A 23,031-nucleotide genomic window follows, 5' to 3' on the forward strand; every position below is an offset into this window, starting at 1 on the left:
AACTTCAATTTCTTCAACATATGCATTCCCAGCCGGTGGGCCGGCTGCCGGCCTGCCGGCTGGGACTTCTCTTCTAAGTCAATTTGATACATTTGCCCCAATATACGCATTCCCAACCGGTGGACCGGCTGCCGGCCGGCCGGCTGGGACAACTCTTCCATGTCAAATTGAAGGATTTTTCCTAACAAATGTGTTCCCAGCCGGTAGACCGGCTGCCGGCCGGCCGGCTGGGACAACTCATCCTTCAAAATGTCACATTTTAATTGAAGTTACAGAAACTTCCCAGCCGGTCAGAAGACCGGCTGCCGGTCACCCGGCTGGGAATACGTTCCATCACATTTTTTCCAATATGCCCCTATTCCATATCCCTTCACCTATTGGCCTCGACTTCCGTGTTTTCAACTTTTAAAACCGACTCATGACGTCGGATAAGGGCCAATAGATGGTAAAACGCTTGTTCATCATACAAAATCCCAAATTCTTCAACAATTGTAACCGACATCAATCAAAATGACAAGTATCATCCATCCAAAATTCCTCAATTTCTACCTAAATGCATGATATTTACAAAGATGCATGAGTTGCCTCCCATGTAGCGCCCTTGTTTTATGTCGTAGGCTCGACGGAGTCATGAATCACATTCAATTATGGGGAAGAGAGGTATTGACGGAGCTTACATTCTTCATGATAGGGGTTCCGGCAATGTAATGCTTGAGCCGTTGCCCGTTTACTTTGAAAGCTTGATCTCCATCGGATATTTCAATTGCCCCATGGGGAAAAACTCGGACCACGGTGAAAGGTCCCGACCACTTCGACTTAAGCTTCCCCGCGAATAACTTGAACCGCGAGTTAAAGAGGAGAACCAAATCTCCCACCTCGAATTTTCTTCTCAAAATTTTCTTGTCATGAAACTTCTTAGTCTTCTCTTTGTAAATCCTTGAGCTCTCATAAGCCTCAAGTCTAAATTCTTCTAACTCATTGAGGTCAAGAAGCCTCTTTTCTCCGGCACTCTTCAAGTCAAAGTTGAGAAGTCGGATTGCCCAATATGCCTTGTACTCCAACTCTACCGGTAAGTGACAAGGCTTTCCGTACACCAACCGGAACGGTGAAATTCCTATCGGTGTTTTGAAAGCGGTCCGGTAAGCCCATAATGCATCGTTAAGCTTAGTTGATCAATCCTTCCTTGACCGGCTCACGGTCTTCTCAAGAATCATTTTAATCTCACGGTTTGAGATTTCTGCTTGGCCGTTTGCTTGTGGGTGGTAGGCAAGACTACGCCTATATTGCACCCCATGTTTCTTTAGAAGAGCATCAAGAGTTCTTTCCCGAAAATGATTCCCACGATCACTAATCACAATTCTTGGAACCCCAAACCTTGGAAATATGATAGTTTCCATGAGCTTTGTCACCGACTTTGCATCACAAGTTTTTGTTGGGATAGCTTCAACCCATTTGCTCACATAATCCACCGCAACAAGTATGTACTCATATCCATTGGATGATGGAAAAGGACCTTGATAGTCAATTCCCCATACATCAAACAACTCTACCTCTAGAATGTAGTTCATTGGCATCTCATGCCTCCTTGAAATATTGCCGCTTCGTTGACACTTATCACACCCCTTGACGTAGGTTGCCACATCATGGAATAAGGAAGGCCAATAGAAACCGCATTGGAGCACCCTTGCGGCGGTCTTTCTTGAACTACCATGCCCTCCACTTGGCATATCATGGCAAAGTGAAATTATCGGCTTCACCTCTTCACTTGGAATGCACCTCCGGATTATCCCATCCGCACAAGATTTGTATAAACAAGGCTCATCCCAAAAATATTGCCTTAGATCATGAAAGAATTTCTTCTTCTTATGTGAGTCATAATCATATGGGATTATCCCGGAGACCAAATAATTCACTATATCCGCATACCACGGTGCTTCTCCCAAACTTAGGGACAACAAGTGGTCATCGGGCAAGTGATCATTGATAGGAAGCCCATTGTCAACATTGAGGTTGATGAGCCGGGATAAATGGTCGGCCACCATATTTTCAACTCCTTTCTTATCCCTAATTTCCATGTCAAACTCTTGGAGAAGTAATATCCACCTTATCAAACGAGGTTTGGACTCCTTCTTGATGAGCAAGTGTCTCAAAACAACATGATCGGTGAACATTATCACCTTGGCTCCCACCAAGTAGGTCCGGAACTTCTCCATAGCAAAGACCACGGCCAAGAGCTCCTTTTCCGTTGTTGAGTAATTTGTTTGAGCGTCATCAAGTGTTTTGCTTGCATAATGAATTGCATGCACTTTTCCATCCTTCCTTTGGCCTAAAACCGCGCCCAAGGCATGATCTCTCGCATCGCACATTAACTCAAACGGCAAGCTCCAATCCGGAGGTTGTATGATTGGAGCACTTGTCAACGCTTCCTTCAACCTATTAAAAGCATCAAGACATCGGTTAGAGAACACAAAAGGAGTATCTTTGGCTAACAACTCGGTCAAAGGTCTCGCAATCTTAGAGAAGTCCTTGATGAAGCGGCGATAAAAGCCCGCATGTCCAAGGAAACTTCTCACCCCCTTGACGTTGGTGGGAGGTAGGAGACTAGCAATGACCTCTATCTTAGCCTTATCAACTTCTATTCCACGATTGGACACTATGTGTCCCAACACAACACCTTCTTGTACCATGAAGTGGCACTTCTCCCAATTAAGCACAAGGTGAGACTCTTGACACTTGGTCAAAATTTTCTCCAAATTTGTTTAACAACTTTCAAAACTTTTCCCAACTACCGAGAAATCATCCATGAAAACTTCCATTTCTTTTTCAACAAAATCGGAGAAAATTGACATCATAGCTCTTTGAAAAGTAGATGGAGCATTACATAGCCCAAATGGCATCCTCCTATATGCATAGGTGCCAAATGGACTGAAGGAAATGTAGATCTATATACATCTATAACATACTCATATATGTTAAAATAATTTGTCATAAATTAAAACGGATCTTATGCATGCAAACATTAAAAATAAATAGAGGAGAAATTATGTCCTTACATATTAAATTTCGGATATTTGGGCACAAAAGAGATCACCTTTCTCTTTTGTTCTTGAGCTTATTCCAATGGAAGAACAAAGATCTAAGAGTAAGATCTCTCCCTAAATATAATACCCAAGGCTCCTCTTAATTAAATTAATATTACAAATACTAGTTATAATATTAATCTATGAGAAAATTGAACCAAAAATAATGTTAACACTTTGAATATTTTCGGTTTTGATGAGAGATAAAGAGAGGATTTTATTTCTCTAGAAAACTTGTATTTTGGATGATGATTAGAATGAATAATAGACTAACTCATATTAGTGTATTATTAGGTAAATAAGATGAAAAACCATAATGGTTTTTCATCTCAAAAACCGGGTGGAAGGGTGGCATGGGAGGGAGCCAATGCATGCTCTAGTTGCTCTTCACCATGAGCATTAGGTTTGCATGGCTACAAGAGTAGGTAATCATTGTGTTTTCTATTAATATAATCAACACAATATTAGACTAATTACTCCCATAATTTCGGTCCATTTAGATAATATGGACTCCACATTATCTTTGTCAAAATGTCAACTTGTCTTATGTCACATGTCATATGCAACATAATTTGTCATGTATTTTTAACATATTAAAAATCAACGTATTAATAAAAATACGTCACATACAAAAAATTGACTTAGTAATTTCATAATTACTTGTACCAAAATATTTAACCACTTATAAATCACAACTGATTGTATTTATAATAATTCATTCAATTTTAATTGTTACATTAAACAATTATTTCATCCGAGTAATGACACAATTCAATCACTCAGACCGTATCTTATTTAATCACATTTCAATATGATACGTAAATTTCACTTCCAAAATCGTCCGTCAATTTTCAAGTAATTTAATTAACTCGTAACATTATACGATTAATTAAATAATCAATTAAGAGGGTTGCCCTTTAGGTATGACCTAGGGGATCAATTGATCACCACCGTCACACGACAATAATGTCAAACTCTAGTAAGCCAATCATTACCGATATATGTTGACCAGTTGACAAGAACAATATTACTTCCCAATTGTATTCTTTTTAATGAGACTTAAACATGTGATCATCATGATCAACGTCGTGATCGCATTATTGTCGGAGGACACATATTCCAACAATCTCCCACTTGTCCTCGACAAGTGTGCGTCACCAATTCTCTTGTCCTATTACTATCTCCCACTCAATGCAAGGTGTCTTTCAGGTCGTACTTGCGAGTGATCATATCGAGAGTGGTTTCCTCGATCCGGAGAATAAGCGATTTGACCGGATTTATCCACACCGGATACCTTCCGAGCGTGGCCACGCATTTCCGATTCATTACTCCTCGAGTGGCCCCGAGATATTGTTATAACCCTGACTAGGGGTGGACAATTCCTATTGCACTCATTCCTTTCGACTAGCCACAACCATCATAACCCAAAATATGCCCATTTGACCCCATTTACGAAGGTCGTAGTAACACAAATCAAAGTTAATCGAAGCAAATGTGCCATCTTAGGCGAATAGTCTTTAGTCAAAAGAATCGACTCATTTTGAATACTATAGTAGCTCTCGCCACGACCAGGCTATATAAATTTGCCAGAACTCTATAAGCGGTCATAAGGCCCGACAAAATGTTCCTAACAATCTGCCTATGTGATCGACTAGTCATCTCACATGACTCTATGGCATTTGAACTTGCCATCAATCGCCTCACACTCTAGTCACTTCGAGACGTCACCTCATATAAGTAACTATGGGCAAAAACAATGTTAATCCATGTTCACTTTAACGGGTTTCAATTGTCTCTACAACCCGTTTGGATATAACAATGTACCAAGTGAGTTAATAATAACTCAAACGACAAATGTCGACATCACACTCGGGTAGTCAATATCATATTACAACCTTGTGATGTTTATTATAAGTGTAAACACTTATCGATTGCAATAGAAGTTTAACATCCCATGTGTCCACGTGTTCAAACTTCTTACACTTGCAATTTCCTTCACATTCATGTTCTCATACCATGAATTTTACCAAGCATACATCAAGGTTCTCGACCTTGGTTTTGGTTCTTTAACTTGAAAGAACTTTATTATCGATCATCTCATAATGAACGAATTTGTGATGAATAATACAACTTGTACCGATCAAGTATTCCATCCACACACAATGCACTAGGTATATGTTTTGTAGAATCTTGTAACAATTGACAAGATTATTAGCTTAGTACTTCTCACAAGTCCTAGCTTTATTAGGAAAGATTGTTTTGAATAACCTCTTATTTAACCAAGTATCTTTCCAAAACTTCTCATTTCTCTTTCTGGGCTTGAAAGATTTGGGATTCTCATAAATCCTCATATGTGCTCGAATTTTCTACAATATGTGCAAACTCTTGACACACAATAGAACATCCGTCAATCACTGAAATCGCTCATCGGATTCTACTCGAGAATTCATGACGCTTCTATTATGGCTCACCAAGTCAATCCTCATGCTCTTATGCATATGATTCATAATTGGACATGTACATGATTATTCTAATGGCGGAAACATTAGTTACTAATAATCATGAGATCAACCGTTCATAGGTTCAATGAACTACCATGACTGCTAATGGTAATCCCATTTTCATTCATACGAATAACCTACGCGTATGTTGATGTGATGTGTATCTCTTAATACTAATCCAACATCCCATGATGTAATTGGATTCATCATTGTCCATTTTCATCCAGAATTGAAAACTCAAAAGCTTCTTTATGAAAGAAGATATTAGCTCGTCATTCTTTAATGAGTAATGAGTTTTATACATTCAAGGATGATAGCTCCCACTAAATTCTATGTCTTCACATGAGAATTTCCTAACTCCCACTCAATTCTACATATTTCGAGATGACTTCTTAATCGAAATTTGTCAAGAATATAAATATAAATTGCTTTGCCAAGTTACTAGGATAAAACCATATATGTTCCCATCATATCCTTTCAAAATGCCTATTTTGAAGTGGTCTCATCTCAACCTTACGGAAAGAGATTTTAAATCTCTAACACACTCATGTCATAATGATGTGTAGCTATGTCATTATTCAAGTACAAATAATATTTAGAATAGGTCCTTCGGAATACACTTTCGGAAGGAGGTTTAACCATATCATAGCGAGGTTAAACAATGACATTTGCGTGGTTAAAACGTTGGCTATTGAAGATATCGGAATATCAATCTTTGCAACTTGATCATAACTAGTATGTTACTATGATTCATTTAGGCTCTTAAGTAAAACTCATGATTGAAACTATTGGTCAAATGATTCATAACCTTAGTCAAAAGCTTGTTAAGACTTTACATTAGTCATTATTCTTCTAAAACTTCTTTTGGTCTCCTCGTGTAGTTATCTTGAGAATAAACTCTTATGATTACTTCACTTGGTCTCTTAAGTCATATAGAACTAACTTGAGACTCGACATACTATGTAAATAGATATACCTTTATTCAAATCATTCTCTCTTGCGTAGATCTTCATTTACACAAGTGCACAATTTCATGTTGCCTTGTCATGTTGCCTTGTGTCCTCATTTTTCTCCCACTCTATCTTTAGAATGAATACACTAAGCATTCAAAGATAGCATATGAGACACAAATTAATGATGTTGAAGTATAAGGAGGACTACCTCATAGGTTGACTAATTGTTATTGATTTTATATGTGTACTTGGTGTTTGACATACCTTTAAGAGAGTTCATAGACTCAAAATCACTTTATAAATGATCATACACAAGCCTTAAGCATGTGGACATATAATGAAACCGGTCATTATATTTGTCTATTAGATCACTTTTAGTGAATAATCTTATGTTTCAAAACGCAAGCATTTAAAGATGAAATTTTTAGAACATAAAGGATAAATGATAAAACGTGTGACTTGGGTTGCAAACCAAGTCACTATCATCCAAAATACAAACCATTATCCAAAATACCTTTCCATGTCGAACACGGAAACTTAAAGTTCTAAAAATTCAAAACATTACTTAAAATAAGACAATGAAAAACAAAGCTCCATAAAAGCTATCCTTAGCTTCTCCATGGTTTATCACGCTTGTTTTTCTTTTCCCTTGTCTTTGCTTGGTGGAGGCCCTATTTATAATAAAAAGGGAGATACATTATCACAACTTTGCATCACATTACCATAGTTGAATTTAGAAACATAAAAGAAGGTTAGTCATTTACCTACTTGAGTGATCTTTCCGACTTTGATATCACCAAGATATTTGGAACAATTCCTCTTCCAATGTCCCATGCCATTACAATAATGGCATTTGTCAAGAGGACCCTTCTTGACTTTGGAGGTGCTAGCTTCACAAGACTTAGCTTTGGTGAATGTGGGAGCTTGCTTTTTACCCTTTCTTCCACTCTTCTTGAACTTCCCCTTACTCTTTGCGCTTATATTAAGCACATCCTTGGGAGGGTTCACATTTAACCCCATGTCCCTCTCGGCTTGCACAAGTAACTTGTGCAACTCCTCAAGAGACACATCCTTGTCTTGCATATTGAAATTCACCCGGAATTGTACATATGCCTTAACCTTAGACAAGGAGTGTAGAATCCTATCTACGATGAGTTCTTTGGGGATTTCAACCTTTTGAATCTTCAAGGTCTCGACAAGCTCCATGAGTTTGAGCACATGAGGGCTAACCTTTTGGCCCTCTTTAAAGTCGAGATCAAAGAATGCCGCGGCCGCCTCATATTGGACGATCCGCGGGGTTTGTGAAAACATGGTCACAAGTTTGGAGTAAATCTCATTAGCATTGCCCATTTTGAAGGCTCTCCTTTGGAGTTCCGCCTCCATCGCAAATATTAAGACATTTTTCATTGCGGCGGACTCCTTTTGGTAAGCCTCATAGGCTTCCCTAGTGGCCGCGGTGGACCTAGTGGTGGGCTCGGGTGGAGAGGCCTCGGTAAGGTAACGAAGCTTGTCGTCACCTTCGGCGGCTAATTTGAGTTGGGCATCCCACTCGGAGAAATTTGACCCATTCTTTTCAAGTTTACATCGATCCATAAAGGATCGGAGCCATGATGAAGTAGCGAGTGGTGTAGCATTAGGAGTTGGTGTTGCCATTTGTTATGAATAAGAAGTGGTCTACAAAACAAAAATAAGGAGTAAAACAAATGTCGTTTTAATTATACTCGTAAAAATGTATGATTTAAACAAGTTATATGCATTTTTCTAGTGACCTCTACCCAACTAGATAAATGATTCCAAGACCCAAATTCATATCGACTTAGGCACGGTATGGCCGATGAAACCTTTATCAATATAACTCGGTGGATTAACATTTTAATCGATTCTACTTTTAGAACTCTTGGTCGATAAAATTACTCTAATAATTATCTATAGCCCGGAACACATGCAACTACGGTCGCGAATACTTCCGTTGAGCTCAATCCAAATTTCGAATAAATGTGTCCATTATCCAAATCCACATCAACTTGGGCACGGTATGGCCGATGAAACCCTTATTAACATGAACTCGGTGGATTAACACTCATCACCCACTTCCCCTACGTAACAAGGTTTGTACCCCGGTAGGGCCGAGTGCACTCCCTCGCGAAATAGGTTTTCATGGTTTCTACTATTTGGTAAGGCTATGTCTCAATTGATAGTTTTAGCGAGAGGTCATGTCAATTTATTATCTATCACGTTTTAAGTGAACTAAAGCGGTGAACTACGATAATTCTAATTGACACGGTCGATAAACTCGATAAAATAAGACAATGCATGTTTAGTTATGGCGATTTAGCGATGCATGTGACATAAAATAAAATGCAAGCATAAAGATAAATAAATCCTAGTATGGCCTTTCCTAAAATAGAAAAACTATTAATCTATTACATATTCGGAAACCAACTCCATTGGTCCCTTGAACTTCGGTTGTGGCTCACATCTCGAGGTAACACCGTCTTTATGTATCGCCATTCTTGAAGAAATCCGTCTTTTGGAACTCCGGAATGAATAAAATTACATAATAAATAACATAATTTCCTATTATACATTTGTAACTAAAATAAAATAAATCTATTAAATATTACAAAACGGTGATACGAGATCACAATAAAAATTACAACCGAATCGATATTCCCATACATTTCGGGAAATACCAATTAAAATCTAAGGCCATACTAAGTAAAATTACATAATTCAAAAATTACATAAATTAAAATTATGACAATCATAAAGAAAATGCAGCATTATATTATGTAAGAACATGCTCAATTTTATGCTAAATCGCCTTTTAATTAGCCAATATCGTATATTACTCGGTTTTTACGGATTTGCGTGATTTCAACATTTTATAATCACAAAAATACATAAACTCATATTTATGCATAAGTTAATTACCCTAACCTCTTAGGACTCAAAATATAGTCTTCACTAATAATTTGACCATAATTAACCTTTATTTATAAAATTGTTCATAAAAGGACCAAAAATTACAAAAATAAGCCATTAAACTTCAAATAAATCCAAAAATTTCAAATAAATTCAAAATTTGAAATTTAAATTCATGAACATTCTGGAAAAATTCCATGACACTCATAATGTTCAAAATCTTAGGTTAAAAATTTCGAAATTTTTCCGGAAAAACAATGTTGCGGTTTATCGATATTTAATAAAATAATCATAAAAACATGGAAAAATTATTTTCATTAACTTTTCAATTTTAGATCTGAAAAATATAATAAAATGCAACATTAAACGTTTTTCCTAAGTCATAGAATATGTTTTATTAATATCCAACTAATAATGTCACTATTTATGCCATTTTTCTACAAAAATTCATAAATCATGCTAAAAGACTTCTTTATAGCCAATTATTTTACACACATCTTGTAAAATTGCATGTGACAACATATAAATTTTCTATGACCAGATTCGAAATTTAACTCATATTAACCTATTTTTCTCTTAAATCCGAATTTAATAATGAAAAATTCATTTTTCGAGCATAACAAGTGCAAAAATTATGAAAATTTACAGGTTATCTCAAAATAATATATGTAACAACATATCCAAAAACCAACTTAAAATTCGAAGTATAGCTAATTTTCGACCAAAAATGACATTTTTACTCATAAAATCACATTTAAATGTCATTATTGTAAATTATGAACAATAAAAATCCGAAAAATTAACCAAAAAATCCTAAAACACTTTAGGACCAGAAATATTAACATGCATGTAATTATTTCGTGATATCTCATAATAACACAAATTTTACAAGTTTTATTTTGTTATTCATATAACTCGGAAAAACTTTTAACCAATTTGCATGCAAACAACCGTGGCTCATGATACCGATTGAAGGAAATGTAGATCTATATACATCTATAACATACTCATATATGTTAAAATAATTTGTCATAAATTAAAACGGATCTTATGCATGCAAACATTAAAAATAAATAGAGGAGAAATTATGTCCTTACATATTAAATTTCGGATATTTGGGCACAAAAGAGATCACCTTTCTCTTTTGTTCTTGAGCTTATTCCAATGGAAGAACAAAGATCTAAGAGTAAGATCTCTCCCTAAATATAATACCCAAGGCTCCTCTTAATTAAATTAATATTACAAATACTAGTTATAATATTAATCTATGAGAAAATTGAACCAAAAATAATGTTAACACTTTGAATATTTTCGGTTTTGATGAGAGATAAAGAGAGGATTTTATTTCTCTAGAAAACTTGTATTTTGGATGATGATTAGAATGAATAATAGACTAACTCATATTAGTGTATTATTAGGTAAATAAGATGAAAAACCATAATGGTTTTTCATCTCAAAAACCGGGTGGAAGGGTGGCATGGGAGGGAGCCAATGCATGCTCTAGTTGCTCTTCACCATGAGCATTAGGTTTGCATGGCTACAAGAGTAGGTAATCATTGTGTTTTCTATTAATATAATCAACACAATATTAGACTAATTACTCCCATAATTTCGGTCCATTTAGATAATATGGACTCCACATTATCTTTGTCAAAATGTCAACTTGTCTTATGTCACATGTCATATGCAACATAATTTGTCATGTATTTTTAACATATTAAAAATCAACGTATTAATAAAAATACGTCACATACAAAAAATTGACTTAGTAATTTCATAATTACTTGTACCAAAATATTTAACCACTTATAAATCACAACTGATTGTATTTATAATAATTCATTCAATTTTAATTGTTACATTAAACAATTATTTCATCCGAGTAATGACACAATTCAATCACTCAGACCGTATCTTATTTAATCACATTTCAATATGATACGTAAATTTCACTTCCAAAATCGTCCGTCAATTTTCAAGTAATTTAATTAACTCGTAACATTATACGATTAATTAAATAATCAATTAAGAGGGTTGCCCTTTAGGTATGACCTGGGGATCAAGCGATCACCACCGTCACACGAAGTAATGTCAAACTCTAGTAAGCCAATCATTACCGATATATGTTGACCGATTGTGATAACAATATTACTTCCCAATTGTATTCATTTTAATGAGACTTAAACATGTGATCATCATGATCAACAGTCGTGATCGCATTATTGTCGGAGGACACATATTCCAACATGGACAAGTAAAGGTGGTCTTTTCTTGGTCACTTGGATGGATAGGGATTTGGAAAAATCCCGAATAGCTATCCAAGAAGCAAAAATAGTTGTGTTGAGCTAATCTTTCTAGCATTTTATCCATGAACGGTAAAGGAAAGTGATCCTTCCGGGTGGATTTGTTCAACTTCCTATAGTCCACACACATTCTCCACCCGGTTACCGTCCTTGTAGGAATCAATTCATTCTTGTCATTTCGCACTACCGTCATGCCTCCTTTTTTGGGGACTACATGAACCGGGCTTACCCACCTACTATCCGAAATAGGATAGATAATGCCGGCGTCAAGTAGCTTAAGGACCTCTTTCCTTACAACCTCTTTCATTATGGGATTAAGCCTTCTTTGTGCCTCAATTGAGGATGCATTCTCATTTTCAAGTTAAATTTTGTGAGTGCACAAAGAGGGACTAATTCCCTTGAGGTCACCAATAGTGTACCCAAGGACACCCTTGAACCTTTTGAGCAAAGAAATTAGTTTTGAGGTTTGGGTGTCATCAAGTGCACTATTGATGATGACGGGAAAAGTGGAATTATCACCGAGAAATTCATATTTCAAAGAAGAGGGAAGAGGTTTAAGTTCAACCGTAGGAGGAGGCGTGGAACTCTCCTCCTTCTTACCAACTTCCAACACTTCAAACTTGGGAGCTTGTTCATGAATTGGAGCCGAATCCAACATCCATACATATGCAAGAGTCTCAACATCTTTGTCATCGACCTCATACCCACTAACAAGACAAGTCTCCAAAGGATCCATAGAGGAAGCTTTTGGGTCATGCTCCTCCATGGGATTCTCAAGAATGTCTACAATGCAACAAGTGTCACTTAGAGATGGAGCTTCCATGGACTTGTGGAGTTCAAATTCCACTCTATCTTCACCCACTTGCAAAGATAGCTTGCCACTCTTTACATCGATCATAGCTCCACCGGTAGCAAGACAAGGCCGCCCCAAAATAATAGGCACATTGTAATCCTCGGGCATATCCATAACAAAGAAATCACATGGTATGACAAGCTTCCCAACAACCAAGGGTACATCTTCAATCACACCTATGGGAAACTTAACTGACCGATCGGCTAGTTGAAGTGAAACTCTAGTTGGTTTCAAATCTCCCAAATCAAGCCTCTTGAATATTGAAAGTGGCATGAGGCTCACACTAGCCCCCAAGTCACACAATGCTCTTTTAATAGCCACCCCTTGGATAGAACAAGGAATAGAGAAGCTACCCGGATCCTCTAGCTTATTTGGAAGCCTGTTGGTGTGAGTAAGAATAGCACTACATTCCTTAGAGAGGTTGATGGTTTGCACCTCTCCATTATTCTTCTTCAAAGTGACAAGTTCCTTAAGAAACTTGCCATAAGATGGAATTTCGGTAATCATATCAAGGAATGGAATAGTGACATTCATTCCCTTCAAGATCTCAACAAACTTCTCATATTTCTTTTCAAGCCTAGGCCTTGCAAGCCTTTGTGGAAAGGGTACCGGTGCTACATACTCCCTTGGTGGTGGAGTACATTCTTTGGCCTTAGTTGCAATAGGCTCGTCTTGCTTTGGAGGGTCAACCATCTCCACCCCCTTAGACTTCTCCACCATAATCTCATCTTCTTTCACAACTTCAACCGGGTGCTCTTTCACTACTTCACTAGACACCCTCTTCCTCTTCCATTTAGGAGATTTCTCAACCTCCTCTAATTGCTTCCCACTCCTCAAAAATACCACACTCACCTCCCTTGGGTTAACCGTATTACCCGGAAACTTCCCCGGATTTTGAGCCAATTGACTCAATTGTTGAGAAATTTGGGGCACATAAGTTTCCGTAGCCTTTTGTGATGCCCGTATTTCATCATTAACCCGGTTTTGTGAGGCAATGTGGTTATCAAGCTTTGAGTCGGATTTTTGATTTGCAATAACCAATTGTTCAAAGGCTTGTTCCCAAGATGGTTTTGTTGGGGTTTGGAAGTTTTGGTTTTGTGGTTGGAAATTTTGGTTTTGTTGTTGATTGAAGTTTTGTCCCTTGAAACCTCCAAATGGTTGTTGGTTTTGGGTGACAAATTGTTTCCCTTGGAAACCGGGTGGAATTTGTCTTTGGAATTGAGAATTTTGATCGAACCTTTGTTGTTGTTGAGGTTGGGAAGTGGCTGGATTTTGAATGTTTTGTGAAGCATAAGACAAGAAAGGGTGAGTTCTTTTTCCATTGACAAATTGGTTATTGTTATTATTGTTGAACCCTTGCCTTGCACTAGTTGATTCCCAAACTCCATTTGCTTGCTCGTAGCATTCCTCTTGGAGGGGTGCAATCAAGGGACACCCAATGGGAGTGTGCCCTTGTTCACCACACAACTCACAAGACAAGACTTGCCTCATATCGGAGCCTTTAGGTTTTGAATTTAGCAAAGCCACTTGTTGGGTGAGCTCATCTAGCATTACCTTGACCTCCACATTCAAAACCGAATTAGAATCTTTGCTCTTGCCCTTTCTCATTTGCCTATCACTTCCCCATTCCATAGTTCTTGAGGCCATCTCCTCAATTAGTTTCTTTGTCGCTTTATTCCCCAAAATGTCTAAGGCACCTTTCCCCGATCCCGCATCCAATGAAAGCCTAAGGTCTTGAATCAACCCTTTGTAAAAATTGTTCACTAGCTCGGCCTCGGAGATGCCATGGTGAGGGCATAACCGTTGGAGCTTCTTATACCGTTTCCATGCCTCATATAAGGTCTTATCCTCTTCTTGAGTAAAGCTTTGTAGTTCACTCTTGACTTTGGCCGTTCTTGAGGGTGGGAAATATTTGTTTAAAAATGCCGAAGCCAACTCATCCCATGTCTTGAAGGAATCCGGGTCACAATTCTTCAACCAATCCTTGGCCGAACCCCTAAGTGAACGGGGGAACAACCTAAGGCGAACCGCATCATCGGAGACCCCATTTGACTTGTACATATCACAATTTTCAAGGAACTCATTTAGATGATCATTTGGGTTCTCCAAGGGACCTCCTCCAAATTGGTTGTCTTGAACAAGGTTGAGCAAGGCATTTTTAATCTCAAAGTTATTAGCTTGAATTCGTGGCCTTTGGATGCTTGGATTGACTATGTGCTTAGGAGCCATAGTCTCTCTTATCGGAACCGGATCACCCATGATGTTAGGTTCTTCTTCTAAAACCCCAAAAGGATTTTCAAACACTTCGGTAGCTTCTTGGTGATTAACTTCTTCAATAGGTGGTGTATCAAGTAAACCCCTTCTTCTTAATGAATTAAGTCTTCTTGCCGTGGCTTCAATTTCGCGGTCAAGTTAATATGTTGGTTGACCTCTTCTTCGTCGCCTACTCATGCAAAAGACCTAAGCACTTGAAAGAAAGGATTATTAACAAAGGACTTAGTCTAAACTAGAACAAAAACGATTAATATCAAGCCGTACTCCCCGGCAACGGCGCCAAAAACTTGATGGTATCAAGTTATACCTCGCAAGTGCACGATTTTATCGTTGTACACTCTAGAGGGTCGATCCCACAAGGAGTAGGGGTGATTACTAATTGTCTATATTCTTGAGCTTAGCTAAGTCGATATAAAACAAAGAGGGTGGTAACGAACTAGCACTAAACTAACCAATTTAAAGACTATAAACTAGACAAGAAAAGAACAAGCTAAAAGATAAAGTCTAGATCAAATAATGGGAAGGACTAGAACTCGGTTCGACCATGAATATGAGTAATTCCACATACTAATCGTCTTGGCTAATCAAAAGGGGTAGGTAGGTAAGGGGGAGATGGCTCTAATTCGCCTAAGACCTCCCTCTCGGGTTCGAAATAGGACACTAGCTACCCCGACTAACCCCCCTCTCGGGTTCGAAAGCCGGTATCCCTAACTCAAAACCCGACAACCCCAAGAACATGCATTTTCCCAAGGAGGTCAAGTAAATGGTCAAGGTCATTAAACCCTCATCGTATTCCGGGTCATCCCACTCCCTCTCTCAAGGGTCGATTTCAAACACTAATCTAGAGGCACCCTCCCTCGGTTCTCCCTTTCGGTCTCAACCTTAGTCGGTGACAAGGGTCGGTTCCCAAATATCCAACTAACAACCTAACCAACTCTCGTTGGTGGGCAAGGGTCAAAAGTCGACAATACCCAAGAACCAAACCCTAAACATGCAAATCCTCTAAACTACCCTCACCAATTTCCCCCAACTAATTAGCCTTAGTGATAATTAATTAATGAAATTACCCATACCGAGTCCTAGAAGGAGACTACTCACTAATCATGTTTCTAAAAGCAAAATAAACAACAAAGATGGAGTCTTTAAACATAAACATGGGTGGAAGATGAATTCTACTACTAATCATGCAAATATCTAACACAAAATATGAAGAAAGGTGATTTAATCTAATAACAAGGTTTAGAAAACTAAAAAGGCACAATCTTTTACCCAGTCAACTCAAAGATTAAGTCTTTGAGGACAACTAGCAAGGGTGAACAAAGGAAAGAGAAATAATGAAAAGATAAACAATGAAAAGATGAACAATGGTGAAAACAACAACAATCAAACAACAAAGATGCAAATTTAACATAAACAATCAAACAAACATGAAGGAAAAAGAAATGTAAACAAATGAAAATAAGGAGAGAAATAATATCAATCAAATAGCAAGAAAGGAATTAGGATAGAAAAACAAAGAAGGAGAACCTTCAATCTTCTTACAACCCAACTCCAATTACTAATTAATTGAAGAACTAGTCTAATTAAGGAATGATTAACAAAATAATTAACAAAGTTTGAGACTTGGAAAGGGAAATAATTTCAGATCTGGGAATGTGTGTCCAAAGGGTTTAAGGAAGGGGGTATATATAGTTTCCACCAAGATTAGGGTATGATTCGAAATGGGCTTTAAAACACGACTTTGCACTCCCGGCCGGTCAACCGGCCGCCGGTCTTCTGGCCGGTGGGAGTTTCTGGAAGTTGAATTAATTTCTGGAAGTCATCGGTATGCACGTAAGCAACCGGCATTTCGATCCTTGACCATTTACCGGGACACCTTTGACTTGGAACTTGACTTTTAGCCTTTGGGGAACTCCCAACCTGGGGTGGCCATTCTTAGGTCTTTTGACTGGGAGATTCATGTATCTTCCTTCAAAAACTTGTGTTTTCAGCTTGAACGTTCTCCCGGTAATTGGGTTGTCGCCTCTGCCACCGGGAATACCTCTTTGCTTGGTTTCGACTTCATTTGCATACACTTGCACTCCCGAGGGGTGGCCATTCTTAACCTCACGGTGGGAATGCTTCCTCAGCTTCATTTCCTTCTACTTCCATGCATAGCCAAGTCAACCCGTCTTCCTTGCTTCGTTTCACCCGTTCCCGCCTTAATTTCTGCAAGGAGGCCAAAATGTCATAGAAAAGGGAATCGGGACACAAAACACGAGAAAGGACGATCAAAACCGACTCAAATGGAGTCGGTTGGCATGAAAATAGAGGGGAAAAAGGCGTAAAAGGATCCTATATCACTAACAGTAATTAAAAGGAGTAAATGTCAAATGTTTGTGAAATAAGTTTGATTCGGATAATCATGACGATCTGGAACTATTGATTTCAAGATCATACATTTGTTTTAATTAACTATATGAAAATGAAGAATGAAGAGGCCATATATGAACTAATAGAATGAAGAGCCACAAAAATAACTAGTTGAGTTAGAATTAAGTCATTTAAGAAAAAAAAAATTATCAACTCCGTTAATTTGTTGAAAAATGGTCAGATCAATCATAGTTAAAGAAAGGAGTTCAACAGAAAAGAGTGGTTAAATCAATCATAGTTCAAGAAAGAGTTTTAAGGGGAAGAACGGTTATCAAAGACTCAAAGGACCTCAGCCGCGACCCCTTAGATCACTGATCACGATCAATCATTTTTACTCTAACTACTACCATTTCACTTTACAATTAGGTATTGTTTGGTTGTTATAAGAAAAGTAAAATTCAGATGAGCTGGAAATTCATGAAATCCTTAGGTGAATTGCCCAAAAAGTATTTGATTAGCATCTAAGTTCAAATTTTGATGTTGCGATTTTTTTTCCGGTATGTTATTTTGTTTTTCAGTAGATGTAACTATGAGTTATTTTTTAGTTCAGATTTAATTGTACAAATTATAGAATACGAGGTATGATTTATGAATTTCTTGACATTTTGTTCTATTGGTTTATTTTATTATTTTATTTTTTTCCTATTTCAGGTGTATGTCACATTACTTTCCAATTTCCAAACAATGTGGGTTGCACTCACATTTGTTATTGTTTGGTCTTTACACTGAACTTTGTAGTTGTTCATAAGTACAGCTTTCCTCTTATCCGACATAAATACGGGTTCATGAAAGTGACATACAACTATACAAGCACATAATCAATACTCCCTCCTATTCCAGATAATCGTCCCATTGTCCACTTCCGTCTAGTCGGGTAACTGTCTCATTGTCTATTTTTGGCAAGTGTTGTGTGGTCCAAATTCAATTCCATTTCCGTCTATTCACATAATTGTCCCATTGTCCGTTTTATGTGGTCTAAACTCATTTTCTTAATTCTTGTGCCATTTTCACAATGGGACGGTTATGTAGAATAGGAGGGAGTAGTTCTTTTGTAAGATCATCATTGCAAAAATATTTAATGGTCCATACAATATAATACTCCCTCCCAGTCGTTATAATGTTCCCCTTTGATATGGGCACGATACTTAAGGAAAAGTGTTAAAATATTAGTAAAAGAGTTGTGTGGGGTTGGTGGTAGGAGAGATGGATGAATTATTAGTAGTTAAATAAAGAATTGTGGGGCCAAAACATAAAGAAAAGTAATAAAATAGGCAATTGGTCTCCCTTGTGACGGGTTACCATTTGTGGCGGATATTTTGTGAGATAAAATGGTAACAAAATGGGTTAGTGGAGAAAGGGGACCACATAAATAGTGTTGCAGAGAGAGAAAAAGTGGGTACTTTGTGAGGTAAAATGGTATCCGTCACTCAAGAGTGACGGATATGTGCCGTCACAAACAAGAATTTGTGTAAAATAGGAGTAAAAGAGTTGTGTGGGGTTTGGTGATAGGAGAGAGAAATGAATAAAATAAGAGTAAAAGTTTCTAAAAATAGAAAGGGGAACATTACTTGAATAATCCGTTTTGGGAAAGAGGGAACATTATAGTGACTGGGAGGGAGTACTAGTAAGGACCATGGTTATTTGTGTAGCAAGGATATTAATTAAAAACTTATTACTTACCCACTTGTAACAAAGGCGATAATTACAATATAATAACTGGCAAGTCTTACCCGACTCGAGAAATTTGACTTAAACCCGAGTGAATACGACTCAACCGAACTCGAAAATGTTGGTAGTTGATTGAAATCGACTGGACTCGACACCGGATGATGACTCGTAACTCGAGTCGACTGGAGATGGCCCGTAACTCGAGCTAACCCGATACCTTTTTGAATCCGACTGGACATGTAACTGACTTAACTTGAAAAATGACCGGAAAGTTGAGTTGGTTAAAAAGATAACTCGACATTGATTCGATATATATAAGCGATACCTTTCAAAAGCATAAATTGTTTTATAGAACTGTCTTATAACGTAAGACAAGCCCATAACCCAAAAGCCCAAACAATTAACTTATAACTCCTTTTTTTAATCAAATAACCAAAAACCCCAAACAATTAGTTAATAGACTTGTAAGAAAATATATTTTATTTTGATAACCTAAAATTTTATATTAATGAGTATATTTAAATATGTTAATTTTTATCATAAAATGTGTGTTTTTAAACTAAAATTAAAATATAAATTAAATTAAATATTAATTTTGAGCTTTTCCCTTTTTATATCAGTCATATTCAATAGGACGGTCTATAAAGAGTTGTTGTTCCAAAAGATAACTCACTAGTCGCTGTACTCGCTCATGCCAATCTATACTTGGCTACTTGCCCATCATTGTTGGGCTCTTTCTGGTCCAACCATTTTGCTGGCCCATTATAATCTTCATAAGTCGCGCATATCTTGTAATATAGACCAGACAAACGGGTCGGGTTTTACGGATATGGTCAAAATACATGTCGGGTCATACGAGTCACATGAAGGATTAGGATCAGAATACGGGTCAAAACATAATTTTCAACATCATTATTTTAGCATTTCATATTACTCCCTCTGATCTGGTCAATTGTTGTTCTTTAATTTTGGTACAAAGAACAATGAAAGAGAAGAGCGTCAATTACTAAATAACAAGTGGACCAAATTGGGTGTGAATGATCAAATTGTTTATCAAGTTCATTCTTAAAATAGAAAGAACAACAATTTATTGAGACACCCCAAAATGAAATAGAACAACAAATGATCATGACAGAGGGAGTAATTTTTAATCATATCTAATACTTATATTAATTATATTGGAACAATCAAAGAAACTAAGTTATTTTAGCAGGTCATTTTAGATTCGGGCTAAACGGGTCGTGAGGCGACATTTTTGGGGTTGACCCTGGAAAAAAACGGGTTCAGGTCGGATCGGGTTTTTGGGCCTAGACAAAATTTGACAGATCTAATAAAATAAGGAGCGTGTGATCACAAGCCCAACATATCAGCCCACTAGAATTAACTTTCGATACCCGTCTTGATTCACTATTGTCATTCGATTTTCATTCGGTCTCCGTTTGATTCGAACCTACAATAACAAAAGTACGAGAGAAGTACCAAATTATTGAGAAGTCTTATAAATTGACACTAAATAATAAAAATCAACTAATATTTCATTTTTATTTCAAAATAAGCGCGAATGATACTAAATCGGGCATTAATTAGACTAAATAAAAAATAAAATATGGGTTAAAAGTTAATAAAATATACTTTTATCACGTTACGGAATATAACTTACAACAACCAAAAACTCTACAACTCTTGTCAATGTTGTTAATTCTAATATTCGTCTTTCAAGAAATCGACATAGCTACTACTACATATAACTGTCCATCTAGTAGGGGGTTCGACATTAGACTTTATCGATTGATCTCTTGCATTCCGTGTCTTGCCTTGTGAGATACTCCGTATAAAAATAAGAAGGGTCAATTAATAATTACACATTTATATAAACCACTTTTCTAAACTTACTACCATATAAAAAAAAGTTCAAAAATTACTACTTTACAAAACATTTATGTATACAAATTGCTACCATTGCTTCTTTCCGGTGACTTCTTTTGTGCAATGACAAAAACACCCCTCATTTAAATGCCAACACAAACACAAATTCAATAAACACACTACAAAAAAATTTTCACCTCTCTTCCCTCTTTTCATATCCCTCAGTTGTTACTCGCATCAACATTTGCAAATCGACTCTCATCAACTAATGAAATATGTAGGCTTAATTAAGAGCTCTTGTTAATATAATTTTTTTTCTTATAATTTGATTAAATTAGAACCCCTTGTTTATTTCACTTTTATAATTCGAAACCCTGAATTGCATTTATATTATGTAATAAAATTATCCCTTTTTTTTTATAATTGGAATGTGGTAGAGGAATTGTTTAGTAAAGACGATCAAAATCCAATATCAGTAGAGTTTAAAAGAGCTTCGATTTTGAAGGTGAACATGTCAAAAGCCACGACTTTGGGGGTGTTATGAGTTAGAGATAAGTGTCTTTGAAAAAAATGATGAAGATTCAATGGACTTTTCGACAATTTTCTGTACAATGAACAACCATTCTTGCTAAATTCAATAAACCCCCAAAATAAGAACCCTAATTCAAATAGGAGAGGCAGAAGGGGAAATTAGGAGAGGCTATTTTGGTCAGGAAATTTATGTTTTAGGGAGAAATTTTAAATTAAGACGGAATATTTCATAATAAATCACCGAAAACTAACTTTGGTAGCAAGTTCTATGCACATGCTTTATTTTTTTTTGTTCAACGAAGCGCGCACTTAGTCGCATTACAATAGAGGGGAGGGGGAATCGAACCTGAGACCTAATGTCTAGGATACCTCAGTCTTAACCACTAGACTAAGACATCATTGGTATGCACATATCAATACTATATATTAATTCCAGAAACCAAGGGACTTCAATGTAATTAAAGAAATCTATACAAGTTAATTATACTATATAGTTTTAAATCGATAGCACCGTGTGATAGACCTGATAAAGGGACCTCAATGTAAATCTGATATAGTTTTGGTTAAAAGTATAATATAAAGATGCCTTGATGAAGAATATTTATGGAAATTACATTAAATTAAAGTAATTAAATTTAGAAAACACAAGAATATACTCCGTAGTGATTTTCCTTAAAATTAACATGCCCCACTTATGTAATTAATTAGTATCATCATGGAATTATACATTAAATTAAATGTAGTAAAAGTAATAGTAGCAGCAACGAGATTAATAAAATTAACGGTATTAATGTGGGAGTAGTGATAGTTATAATAATGATAGTGGGAGTAGTGAAAGTAACTACGAATGTAGTGAAAGTAACCGTGGTAACAATGAGAAAAAGTATGAATAATTAAATAACCAATCAACTCAAGGAAATATTTTATTTATTTAAATATAGGCCGGATAAAATTAACGGGAATAATGAATTTAACAGAAAAAATAGAGGAATTAGTTAAAAAAAAAAACAATAGTAACCAGGGGGAGTAGTGAACGTAATAATATTAAGAAAGAATGTCATGAAAGTAATCAATACTATATATTAAATCCAGGAATCAAGGGACTTCAATGTAATTAAAGAAAATTATACAAATTAATTATACTATATAGTTTTAAATCAATAGCACCGTGTGATGGACCCGATTAAGGAATCTCAATGCAAATATTATATAGTTTGGGTTAAAATTAAATTATATAGAAGTTTGGTAATTTTCCTAAATATGGTTAATTTCCTTAAAATAGAATAATTAATTAAGATGGTCAATTTACTTAAAATAAATAGTATAAACATGTACACTTATGGTATTAATTATTATCATCATAAAATTATATATTAAATTTAAAATCTATGCAATTTTTATTAAACTTTATAGTTTATTAGATGTATAGAGATGTTAATTATTTAACATACAAAAATATAATATATGTAGGTTATAATAATTCAAGTTAGATTCCATAATATATAATATTGCACAATTCTTTCGATTTGATTTAATGCATATATGTAATATATTTATATAAATATATAATTCTCTTAAAATTGCATGCCTAAGTAGTAAAAGTAATTTCGTCAGTAAAGAAAAGAATTGTAGTAACATTGGATATAGTTATGTGATAGTAATCAC

General features: G+C 36.2%; 1 protein-coding gene and 1 non-coding gene across 2 annotated transcripts; one reads left to right on the forward strand and one right to left on the reverse strand.

The window, feature by feature from the left end:
• Nucleotides 1-641: 641 nt before the first annotated feature.
• LOC141620659 (uncharacterized) lies at nucleotides 642-14,874 on the reverse strand. Its single transcript, XM_074437472.1, has 4 exons — nucleotides 14,170-14,874; nucleotides 12,182-13,623; nucleotides 1,197-2,433; nucleotides 642-1,082 (listed from the first exon to the last, which is right to left on the reverse strand). The coding sequence occupies exons 1-4, from the start codon at nucleotides 14,872-14,874 to the stop codon at nucleotides 642-644; spliced, it is 3,825 nt and encodes a 1,274-aa protein (XP_074293573.1).
• Nucleotides 14,396-14,502, forward strand: LOC141625143 (small nucleolar RNA R71). Its single transcript, XR_012534939.1, has one exon. It is a non-coding gene; the product is annotated as a small nucleolar RNA R71 (small nucleolar RNA).
• Nucleotides 14,875-23,031: the final 8,157 nt, after the last annotated feature.

Source organism: Silene latifolia, chromosome X, assembly GCF_048544455.1.
Source record: "Silene latifolia isolate original U9 population chromosome X, ASM4854445v1, whole genome shotgun sequence".
In the NCBI taxonomy this organism is placed as follows: Eukaryota; Viridiplantae; Streptophyta; class Magnoliopsida; order Caryophyllales; family Caryophyllaceae; genus Silene; species Silene latifolia.

Coding starts and splice junctions, on each gene's coding strand:
- LOC141620659 (XM_074437472.1), bottom strand. CDS start 14,874: ATGGGTGATCCGGTTCCGATAAGAGAGACTATGGCTCCTAAGCACATA. Junction 13,624..14,169: donor TTTTGAATGTGGAGGTCAAG/GTAATGCTAGAT, acceptor TCCGACTCAAAG/CTTGATAACCACATTGCCTC. Junction 2,434..12,181: donor AGGTTCAAGGGTGTCCTTGG/GTACACTATTGG, acceptor TGCTTTTAATAG/GTTGAAGGAAGCGTTGACAA.